We start from the raw sequence: 12,507 nt of genomic DNA on the forward strand, positions 1-12,507 counted from the left end.
CAAAATGCTTGACCATGTACTTGATGAATGCGCAGGAGGACTCTGAAGAACATTTTATAAAACGGATCTGCTAAAGCTCAGTTTCCCTCTGGCCTCAAAAGGAAACCAACAAATTCAGCCTTCTGTTTGTTATCCTATTCAGTAACATCTGTGGACGTTAGGTGAGGACAATTTCAGGATCAGCTGCAAGGTTCCTCAAAGCCAAATAGACATGCTAAAGTCAAATGCATAGAATAGCCATTGGAGCAAATATTAAGAAATATCCCTGCATCTGTGGATCCATTTTGCAGCACAAATCTGCACTTTTGGGAAAAGGGAGTAAAGTATTTCTATACCACACTTAACCAGAACGCTTTACAAAACTTTCAAAAACTTAACATTTCCCACCATTAGCATGACGAAGGCACATGAATGGGTACGTAATTCCCAATCTCATCATGACAACTGTGTGGTAGTCCTTTTTTCCCGACGAAGGGCATAGCTTCAGAAAATGTTGAAAACTTACATGAGTTTGCTGAAGTTCCTGGAATAATTGATTTTCCCGCATCAAGAGACAGTTCATAATATTCACTAATTCTAATGGCTGCTGATCAAATGTTTTCTGTAACATAAAACATTAATTGAAGTATTATTTTTGTGACTTTCGATCAAATAGCTGATAGTCTATTCTAGAAAATGCAGTAACGCAAAGCAGCCAATGAGCATCTTCAATAAATCGGCATGTCAACATTTCTGGTTCAGAGTGAGGCAACTGCTGAATACTCTCAATGCACTTCCACTGCTTGCACAGTATCATTTGCTAGATATCAGCCAACTATCCTTGCCATTATTTATCTTGATGCATCAGATGTATTCAGGTCAATTAGCAGAGGACAGCATTAACTGGAACAAACAAAAGGCTAATCTACTAGTACATAACCAGTGGCGACTAGTCATTGTCAGTTTCTATGCCTACAAATCAGAGCCAAATCTTGACAAGTATTAAAGTGATAGGGTAAAAATTCGTGCTTTCGATGCTCCACTACCCAGCCAACATGCCCTAGGCAGCACTTCAGACATTGTTCGTAGATTGGATGCCCACCCTCTTCAATGAGAATGTGGAATCTCAGAGAAACATTAACTGAACCACTTGAAGACATTAAAAGGCAAACACAGTCAAGTATTCTATACTATTCATTATACTATAACCTATCATTCAAATCATGTTAAAATACAAATTAAGCACTTTCCTACTTGTTTTCTAAAGCCTACCTTGAGAGCAACAGCATATTCATTGAGCTTGCATGTCACTGGATAGGACATACGACTTGACACTTTCTGTAATTCAGATACCATTGTTTCCAAGAGATTTCGAGCAAGACTTTCATTAGCAGGGTTTATGTGAATGGAACTCCTTAAAAAGACAGGAGACAAATTGAAACATTTTAATTGGAAAACAAAAGAAAAGCTGACAAGTCAATGTGGAACATCAACATTGCTAATAAACATCCTGTACTAATGCCTCATGTTAAAATGCATGCACACAGACAGATGTGCAATTGCACAAGTCAAACCAGCCAAAAAACAGATTTGATGCAAAACAATGATCAGAGAAATACAGTGAGACACAAGGTAGTATGCACTCATTATGGACAGAATCTCAGCTCCTGTGGCAAACCAAAATGTCATGAAATTTGTGCTCTTTGTCGGTGACCATTGGGCACAGGTTTAAAGTGTTGGACAGAATATAATGGCAATGGAATGCTGCCAGATTGTAACTATGTTTACTATTCATGATTTGGAGATGCCAGTGTTGGACTGGGGTGTACAAAGTTAAAAATCACACAACACCAGGTTATAGTCCAACAGGTTTAATTGGAAGCACACTAGCTTTTGGAGCGACGCTCCTTCGCTCCGAAAGCTAGTGTGCTTCCAATTAAACCTGTTGGACTATAACCTGGTGTTGTGTGATTTTTGACTATGTTTACTATTGCCAGTCCTCTGTTAACAAGGATAGTCTTTATCATTACAGACACAGCCTTATTCAACTGCCATTTCAACCCTGACCACAGTCATTTCCTGTTGCTGCTCTCTTTCAGAGTTTTAAAAGATACATCAACCAACACTTAAAGAGTGGGTGTGTTGGTGTTAACTCCCAACAGAAGCAGTGGGGATTATAATAATGCATCTATTTAAAAGCGGTGAAATTGTTACTTGATTAATAGACTTCTGAAGTAGTTTCGTTTGCTTAGAACCACAACAGGAGAGCAATCGTGAATGTTATTACTCCATTGACTGACCATGGCTGCTGTTCTATCCATTCAGCAAGGTAGTGCCGGACCTCAATGGGGAATCGCTGTGCATACAATGCCTGGAATCGAGGAAGGAACTGTTGCAATTTCACTATCTCACTCCAGAAAGCCATCCTTTGCCCTTAAGTACCTGAAAAAAAGCAGATCATATTCTAAGGATAGGTTTTAATAGTAATCTGCTTCAGAACAAGTCGATCTATACATAACACTCAGACACTTGCATTACCTAGTTATTGAACTTTGCAAACTTAATAGCAGCTCAGAACTTAGGCTATCATGGAACTTGATCTATGCAGCAGTGATTTTGTTCAGTAAGTAGTTAAGCCACAGGAGATTGACCTCTAGCCTGTGCTAAATGAGTGTAAATTAGTTAGAGCTTTTTCAACTCATCTTCGTACCCTTTGGTTTAAAAAAAAGAAAAAAATTCGCCTGAGTTTCAAATTTTAAACAGGCAAATCAACTGATTGTTGGAGGCATTGAGTGAAACTTGAAAGGATTCAGAAAAGGTTTACAAGGATGGTGCCAGGGTTGGAGGGTTTGAACTACAGGGAGAGGTTGAATAGGCTGGGGCTGTATTCCCTGGAGCGTTGGAGGCTGAGGGGTGACCTTATAGAGGTTTATAAAATCATGAGGGGCATGGAGAGGATAAGTAGACAAGATCTTTTCCCTGAGATGCGAGAGTCCAGAACTAGAGGGCATAGGTTTAGGGTGAGAGGGGAAAAGATATAAAAGGGACCCAAGAGGCAATTTTTTCACGCAGAGGGTAGCACATGTATGGAATGAGCTGCCAGAGGAAGTGGTGGAGGCAGATACAATTGCAACGTTTTAAAAGTATCTGATGGGTATATGAATAGGAAGGGTTTGGAGGGATATGGGTTGGTAGGTGGGACTAGGTGAGGTTGTGATATCTGGTCGGCATGGACGAGTTGGACCGAAGGGTCTGCTTCCATGCTGTACCACTCTAAGACTTTCTGACTATGAGAAGGGCGATGCACCAGGAAAAAGTTGTTCTCCAAACTTTTTATTGTAATTAAAAAGGCTTATAGCCTAGTTATGTTCCAAGGACAGAGCTCTACGTATTAACAAGTACTTGCTGGAAGCTACATAAAGGAAACTACATAATGAGCTTGACCTTAAAACTGTTTGAGTAATTATTGGCACACTCTGATTTGTTCAACAAATATTGTCCAATCACAGTATCGAACATTAGATGTGATCTTATGCTTTGAGCATTGCAAACATAGCTGTTTGAGTAAGAATAAACTAATCTGGGGAATAGCTATTCCATCTCTCTAGTTTGACCCATCAAAACATGATCATGGCTGATCCAACTGTGGCCTCAACTCTGATAAAATCCTCAACTTGTATCCATCTTTTGTAAAGGCAGTTCCCAGGTTCCGTCTGGAGTCTGTTCGCAAGTCAACTTGTACGCAAGTCTGAACATAATATAGGCCAGTGGAAAGCAGCTGTACCCAAACACGGGAAGTGCTCGTATGTTGGGTCTTTAAAAGAGCAAGAGCATGTTCAAAAATACAAGTGTTCAAAGTTGGACGTTCGTTATTTGGAGAACTCTTGTACTGAGAAAACCAACAATCTACTGCTCATAACATTTATGAGCATTTTGTTCGGAGAGTTGATGAATGGCAATATTCAATTTTGCCCATCAATACAGGAGTGATATATTGCTAGATTTCCAATAAGTCATTCAAGCAAGTTCAGGGGTTACTGAAGAGCAATTCAGGAGGTTACAGGCAATACATGGGAGAAGGAGAAACAGACAGATGTAGACTCCATGTTACAAGTGTATAAGTAGCTGTACTATTCAGAAGACAGTTGAACTACACAGGTTCTGTGCAAGGGACTCTGCGGAGTCAAGAGCAGTTGGATGGCTGTGCTGTCTGAACTCAGAAGAGATCAAAAGCAAGACATTCTTCCTAAGTTTAACGCCCTCTTGCATAAAGGCAACAAACCTTTCTAATTGTCTATCTAACCACTTCCCAGAAGGTAGGCGAGTAATAAGATGCACAAATTATGCATATCAGTCTGACTTGTCTTGTGTATTCAAGTGAAGCTCCAGCACACCCAGCACATTCAATTCCAAATATTACTGATATTTTCCTTCTGGATTGTTGTACCAGCTTAATAACTATGGTGGCCTACATATCAGTACACCCAGATCCCTACATACTGCAAAATGTTGCAATCTCTCCATTTAAACATGCTGTTTTTCTTACTCTTCCTGCCAAAATGGAATTTGTGTTTTCCCACATTATACTCCATCTGCCAAATTTCTGGATGACTATTCAATCTATTTCCTTTTGTGAAGAGGGCTCGAGGGAGCTACAATTTATTGTCATATGAATAGTCATCAGTAGACTTAGCAACCATATACTTGGTTCCCTTATTCCATGTCATAGATAACAGATTGTACCTTTCTTCAGCAGTTGAAAGCCCAGCACAGATTCCTGTTATTCTCAGCATGCCAAACTACAAACGATTCATTTATGCCTTTTCTTTCTTTCCTGTTAGGTAATTGACCTTCCATCCATCCCAGAGTCAGAGCTGTACAGCATGGAAACAGATCTTTTGGTCCAACTCATCCATGCCGACCAGATATCCTAAATTAATCTGGTCTCATTTGCCAGCATTGACCCATATCCCTCAACCTTTCTGATTCATATGTATTCTGTTCTCCCTTTCACCTCTTGATTCACAATTATTCTGGGAGGTTATTTCTATCCTCTACAATGAAGACAGGCAATCTCTGTTCAGTTCATCTGCTATTTCCTCATTTACTAGTATTAATTCACCAAACCTTCCCTATTCTTCCTTGTCAAATACCTCAAATCTGCTTTTAGATTTCTGACCAGCTTTCACTCAAAATCAAAGAACAATGAAGATTTGAAAAAAAACCATCTTCTGACCTGATACTAGTCTTTGCTAAATTGTACGCTTTCTTTCAATTTGTTATTACTTACAATTTCCTGAGTTAACCATAAAGTGTCTTTCCCCTAGAGTGTTGTATTCACATTAAATGATTCCTGATTGAGTGTTAGGAACTCCCTCTATTGACTTACCCTTAGCCTAAATTTCTCAGTTTGCTTTGGCAGGTTCGGTTTTCATACTATTATTTAAGTTTTTCCAATGGGCCGAAAATTGGCAGATGGAGGTTAATTTAGATAAATAGGTGGTGTTGCATTTTGGAAAGGCAAATCAGGGTGGGACTTATACACTTAATGATAACATCCTGGGGATCATTGTTGAACAAAGAGACCTTGGAGTGCAGGTTCCTAGCTCCTTGAAAGTGGAATCGCAGGTAGATAGGATAGTGAAGGCAGCGTTTGGTACACTTTCCTTTATTAGTCAGAGTACTGAGTATCGGAGTTGGGAGGTCATGTTGCAGCCGTACAGGACATTGGTTAGGCCACTTTTGGAATTCTGCATTCAATTCTGGTCTCCTTGTCATAGGAAAGATGCTGTGAAACTTGAAAGGATTCAGAAAAGATTTAGGGTGGTTTAGCGACATTACCACTACACCAGTGTCCCTAGACCAAAAGGCCATAAGGAATACGAATAGGCTGTTTATAACCCCTATATTCTGCTCTGCCGCTCAACAGGATCATGGCTGATCTGACATTCTTACCCTTTCCCCATTGATTCCCCAACTGATAATAATCGCAGCCTTAAGTATGCATAAGCATTCTATCAACTTTTACTTTAACCCCTGTTTCCATGCTCTGTATAACCAAGTACATCTTCATTTCTATGCTCAATTTCTCCTGCAAGAAAAGGATAGCATTCTATTTGCCTTAATTACTTGCATACTAACTTGCTGTGATTCATGTACTGAACACCCAGATCTCCCTGCAGTTTAGACTTCGTTAGTCATTCTCCATTTAAACAATAGTTTATTTTTCCCCTTTCTGCCAAAGTGAACAACTTCACATTTCTATTCATTACACTCCACCTGCCATATTTTAGTTCCATTTCAAAAAATAATGCTCTGAAAACCAGTCAATTCAGTTGGACTTGATAGTTCCAGTTTTGAGTAAGTTGCAAATTTAGGTCAAGTGATTCATTGTGTAAGTTTCTGTGCTAACTTTGTACTAGGAATTCCTCTCTTCCTCACTGCCTCCTCCCCCATTTCAAATGGGCTATTGGCTTGAAAAGTTTGGCCTCTAGCTTGCTTCCATGGAGTTTGATAACAGCTGCAGTGTATTTAAGGCTTTAGCTTCCCAATTACGTGGAATACTGTGATGATGGAGAAATAGATCTCTGTGCCAAGATGGCCAATATTCCTTCATTTTGATTATTTGCAGGCATTACTACAGAAGGAGCACGAAAAAGAGGAGCTCTCAGGTCACACTCTCAGTTACCTGGAGAGAAGTCTAACTTGGGTTCCATGTGCTAGAATGCAGATGCTGATGGGGAGATAGAGAATGCTTATACAATTGACTCAGCTGCAAGTATTCCCTTCATCTAAATCAAGTGGTTTTGCGAGGTTCTACATGAGACAAGTTTAAATCAATTCTACTGAAGTGGGACTTCTGCGTGCCTGTGCCACAGCTGCATTTTCATTCTTAAACCAACTGTCACTATCACGTGGGGTCTTAGAAATTAGGTGGACAAGTAGGTCAGACAGAGGCAATGCATTAGTAGTATTAATAGTATCATTAAACCATAAGATTAATTATCTCAACTCCAGTACATCCTGAGGAACTCCTGCAGCAATTTCTATTAAAATTTACTTTTTCAAACCTATTTTTCAAAGCAACCTGTTCAGAGATGTTACTATACACCTCTGGAGCAGACAGGACTTGAACCCAGGTCACTTGCTCCAGAGATAGGGACACGATCACTGTGCCGCAAGAGGGTCCCAATCCCTCAAGACAGTGTCCTTGGCCTAATCATCAACTACTTCAATGATTTACAGAGAGACAATGGCAGAGTGATATTATAAGTAGATTATTAATCTGGAGACTCAGGTAATGTTCTAGGGACCTAGGTTCAAACCCTGCAGATGGTGGAATTTGGACTAATTTTTTTTTAAAATCTGGAATTAAGAGTCTAATGGTGACCATGATCCTGTTGCTGATTGTCAGAGAAATCTGGTTCACTAATGTCCTTCAGAGAAGGAAGCTGCCATCATTACATGGTCTGGCCTACACATGGCTCCAAGCTCTCAGCAATAAATTAGGGAGGCTCAGTGATTAGCACTGCTGCCTCACAGCGCCAGGGACCCAGGTTTGATTCCAGCTTCAGGCGACTGTCTGTGTGGAGTTTGCACATTCTCCCAGAGTCTGCTTGTGCTTTCTCCAGGTGCTCTGGTTTCCTCCCATGGTCCAAAGATGTGCAGGTTAGGGTGGATTGGCTGTGGGAAATGTAGGGTTGGGAGATAGGGTGGAAGTGTGTGACGACTGTACAATTCAGCACTTCAGGTACCAAAGTAGTCAATGTGTATTCTCACAGTTTAAGCGGAGTGCAGTCAAGGAAGGAACAGGGAACCAGTCAGAAAAGGGAGGCAGCTGATGGTCAGGAAAGCTCCAGGATGCACCTCACTCAAAAACATTTTGTGTATTGGAAAACACACATTGATGCAGTCAGAACCCAGCTGCACAGGGAGGGAGGAGAAAGAGGAAGAGCAATCATGGTATTGAGATATCATTATCATGGAGACAAGCTCTGGCAGATCAATATTAAAGGGCGTAGAATGTTTAGCTAAGACAGGGAGAGGTGTAATTAAAAGGCGGCAGTGCAATCTAAAGAGTCAATTGCCACAAATAAAGAAGTATTATATTTTAGAAAAGTCCCTCAATGGAAGTCATTTGGATACAACTCAATGGAAGTCATTTGGATACAACTCAAGGGTTTGAAAAAAAGAGGGGCAATTAAATTGCTGTGAGAGTGTACTATAACAGTCAGGGAGGAATAGAAGGACAGATATGTAAATAAGTCTCAAAGAAGTGTAAAAATAATGGGAGTTGGGGATTTCATTTTATTTCAAGTGTCCACAGGAAAAGGGTGCCATTGGCTAAAACAGCATTTATTGCCCATCCCTAATTGTAAAGTGTTAATTGTTTTGAGAAAACCATGTTGCTTCAGATCTAGAGTCACATATAGACCAGACAAAATAAGCATGGCAAGTTCTCTTCCCTAAAAAAAAGGACAGCAAATTACCTGGGGTTTTACAATAACCAAAAGTGCTGACATGGTCAGCATTAGGCCAGCTTTTAAGTGAATTCAAATTCAACCATCTGCCGTAATGGGATTTGAATCTATGTCCTCAGAGCATTTAGCCCAGAGGTCTGGATTGCTAGTCCAGTAGCAATGCCTTACTGCCTCCCCAATACTAACTGGGATTGACAAAGTGGGAAAGGCTTATGGGGGTTGGAATACTTAAAAAAAAAGTTCTCCTTGATATGTTTTTAAGTCAGCACATTAAAAAGTCCTACAAGGGAAGGGGTGGTGCTGGACCCAATTTTAAGGCATGAAGCTAGGCAAGTGGTAGAAATGTCAGTGTGGTGCATTTCAGAAATCCGTGATCATAACTCAGCAATATTTAAAAAAGGTAGTCATAGAAAAGGATAAATAGGATCAGAAATAAAGTTTCTGAATTGGGAGAAGGCCAAATTTAATACAAGACATAAACAGGATCGAATCAAAGTGAAGGGGGGAGCAGCTACTTGCAAAAACTCTGCAGAGCAGTGGGCAAGGCCAGCATGTTTTGCCCATCCCTAATTGCCTAGAGGGCAGTTAAGTGTGCCAGTAGGTCTGGAGTCACATGTAGATCAGACCAGGTAAGGATGGCAGTTTCCTTCCCTAAAGGACATTATTAGTGAACCAGATGGGTTTTTCCAACAATAGATAATGGTTTCATGGTTACCATTAGACCCATAGTTCCAGATTCTTTTTATTGAATTCAAAGTTTTGCCATCTAACATGGCAGGATTAGAACCCAGGTCCCCAAAACATTAGCTGAACTTCTGGACTAATATTCTAGCGATAATACTACTGGGCCATTGCCTTCCCATTAATCACTCATTAATCTAGTCTGGTTGAAGTGGAATAGAGGGGGTGATGGTCAAAGGTTGTTTCTGTGACTGGAAGCTAGCATCCAGAGCTGCAACACATTTTGGTGCTTGGTCCTTTTCTATAAATTAATGATCTAGATGCAAATATAGGAGATTTGATCAGTAAGTTCACAGAGGCAGAACAATTAGTGATATGATAAATAGGCAAGGAAGAAAGTCTTAGACGACAGGATGATATACATTGGCTGAACAGTGGCTTAACCTTTATTAGTCAAGGCATCAAATACAAGAGCAGGGGTGTTGTATAGCTCCATCATGTTAGTTAGGCTACAGCTGGAGTCCGTGTTGCTCTGGTTTTTACACTATAGAAAGTATACAATTATGCTGGAGGGGGCAGTAAAGGAGATTCTTGAGAATGTTGCTTAGGTGGGAGAAATTCAACTACAAAGGGAGGCTGAATATCTGTGGTCAGGAGGCTGAATTGGGGGTGGGGGTGGGGGGTGGGGGTCCTGACTGAGTTGTACAAAATTGAGGGGGGCATGGATCCAGCAGACATGAAGAAACTTTTTCCCCTTAGAGGAGGTCAATTACAGGGAACACAGATTTACGCAAGTTTTTGTCCCCCCATCCTGAGGGTGGTGGTTGTCTGGAACTGACTACCTGAAAAGGGCTGAGAGGGTGGGAAACATTACAACATTTATGAAGTATTTCAGTGTTCCCTTGAAATGCTAGAGCATACAAGGTTACAGGCCAAGTGCTGTAAAATGGAGAAAAAAGGTAGATAGGAGCTTTATGGCCATAGGATCACTTTCTGCACGGAAAAACTCCATGGCTATGTCCAAATGCAGCATGATCCGGACAATATGCAGTCTTAGGCTGACAAGTGGCAAGTAACATTCCTGCAAGTACCAGGCAATGACTGTCTCCAACAAGAGACAGAGGGGATCAAAACATCTCCCCTTGACATTTAATAGTGTTACCATTACCAAATTCCCCATCATCAACATCCTTGAGGTTACCATTGACCAGAAACTGAACTGCACTCAGCCATATCAATAATCTGACTACAAGAGTAGGTCAGAAGCTGAGAATCCTGCAGTGAGTAACTCACCTCATGAATTCCCTCCATCCCCAAAGTCTTTCTACCATCTACAAGACAAGTCAGGTGTGTGTGATGGGCTGGTCCCCACTTAACTGAATGATTGCAACTCCAAAATCTCAAACAGCTTGACATCATCCAGGACAGAGCATCCTGCTTGGCTGGCACTAAATGCACAAACATTTGTTGCCTCCCCCCACAGATGCACAATGGCAGTGGTGTGCACCAGCAACAAGACATACTGCAGATTTTCACCAAGGCTCTTCACATAGTACTTTCTAAAACTTACAAACACTACCATCTGGAAGGGCAGCAGATACATAAGAACAGCGATGCTTGCAAGTTTCCCTCTAAAATACTCACCATTCTGACTTGGAAATATCATTCCTGCATGATCACTGGATCAAAATCCTCTTTCCCTAACAGCACTGTTGATATCCCTAAATCACATGGACTACAGCAGTTCAAAGCAGCAGCTCAGCACCACTTTCAAGGGCCAATTAGGGATGGACAATAAAACAACGATCCAACCAGTGACACCCATATCTCATGAATTAATAAAAATACTTGATTTTAAGGTCTTCAGAGATAAAGTGGTAAATTAAAGGTGTTTGTGAATCAGTATGTTTAAACTGAATTATAGACTTTGCAGTAGCTCATTGATGCTTTTAGAAATGGGATACATGGTTGAACTTTAAAAACAATTTTATTTTAATGCTATTTTTAGATGCAGTTATATTCATATGGAGGCATGTGTAGGGTGATGCAAGGGTGACCGATACCTGCATTTTTTTTTCATGAATTTGGTGCATGCATGTATTATCCCAAAGAGAATGATCATCACATGGGACACAGGCATCACCTCTTTGGCTGCAATTTGTGGAAAGGTTAAGTTCTTCCTTCCAGCTAGGAGGCTTCGGAATGTTAAAGTTTTCAGAACATAGAAAAACAGCATAGGAACAGCCCCTTTGGCCCACCATGTCTACACTGACTATGATGTTATTCTAAAGTAGTCCCACCTGCCTGCACATGGTCCGTATCCCTCTATTCCCTGCCTATCTAAATGCCTCTTAAAACATTGCTGTCTTATCTGCTTTCACCACCTTCACTGACAGCATGTTCCAGGCAACTAACACCCTGGTGTTAGAAAACAAAACCTGCCTCGCACATCTCCTTCAAACTTTCCACTTTTCACCTTAAACCTATGCCACCTAGTATTTCTCAAGGCAGAAATGTTGTTAAAAAGTGCTTTCAACTATCCATGCCTCAATTTTATATCAGGTCACCCCTCAGCATCCAATGCTGCAGCAAAACATTCCAGGTTTGCCCAACCGCTCCTTATAGCTAATAAACTCCAATCCAGGCTACCTCAGGGGAGGGAAGAGGGGAAAAGCAGGGACCTTCATGGTACCCTCAGCTGTACAGGAACTGAATGCATACAGTTGGCATCAGGGTCAGTTAGCTGGTTAGCAATGCAGAACGATGCTAACAGTATGGGTTCAATACCTGTACCAATAGAGGTTACAATGAAGGACCGTTCTTCTGAACTGCTCCCTTCACCCATAGTGTGGTGACCCTCAAGTTAAACCACCACCAATTGGCTGTGTCAGCATTACCTTTTTTTTTGGGGGCAGGGAGGGGTAGCAGTGGTGGTAGGAGGTCAAAGGATTCACCAGCTGACTCCATTGGCTAGGCAATCCTTAGGTACGTACTTGCAATTCATCTCATACAGAGTACAAATTGTTAGTACAGCAACTGTGTTAGGGTTTTTGACGGGGGGGGGGGGGGGGGGTGGAATCGGATTTGAAGATAGTCATAATCCCACAGTAAAATCAGTGGAATTATATCTGATTTTAATATAATTCTCAATGAGGATTAGAAGATTAAAACATTGGAGTTTACCTACTTTGTGAACTTGAACTGTTTGTATGCTGGGTACCAAAGGACGGTTATTACATTTGTTTTCAAACCCCCTGAATCTTCCTAGCACTTCATCAATTAATCAAAATAGAGCTCACTGGATATTTTTCACACCCACTTTACGTAGCTATAGAGGTAGGTGTTAGTTTCAAATGCTGTCATCACT

General features: G+C 40.9%; 1 protein-coding gene across 3 annotated transcripts in view; it reads right to left on the reverse strand.

Moving 5' to 3' along the window:
- LOC132805836 (signal transducer and activator of transcription 5B-like) overlaps positions 1-12,507 on the reverse strand; it is a 153,781-nt gene that overhangs the window by 48,917 nt on the left and 92,357 nt on the right. For all 3 annotated transcript variants that reach the window (XM_060821139.1, XM_060821140.1, XM_060821138.1), the window contains 3 exons: positions 2,280-2,421; positions 1,252-1,393; positions 506-601 (listed from right to left, as the gene is read on the reverse strand). In XM_060821139.1, coding sequence (XP_060677122.1) covers positions 506-601; positions 1,252-1,393; positions 2,280-2,404 — 363 coding nt within the window. In that variant the 5' untranslated portion in view covers positions 2,405-2,421. The remainder of the gene's footprint in view (positions 1-505; positions 602-1,251; positions 1,394-2,279; positions 2,422-12,507) is intronic.

This window comes from Hemiscyllium ocellatum, chromosome X (genome assembly GCF_020745735.1).
Source record: "Hemiscyllium ocellatum isolate sHemOce1 chromosome X, sHemOce1.pat.X.cur, whole genome shotgun sequence".
Classification (NCBI taxonomy): Eukaryota; Metazoa; Chordata; class Chondrichthyes; order Orectolobiformes; family Hemiscylliidae; genus Hemiscyllium; species Hemiscyllium ocellatum.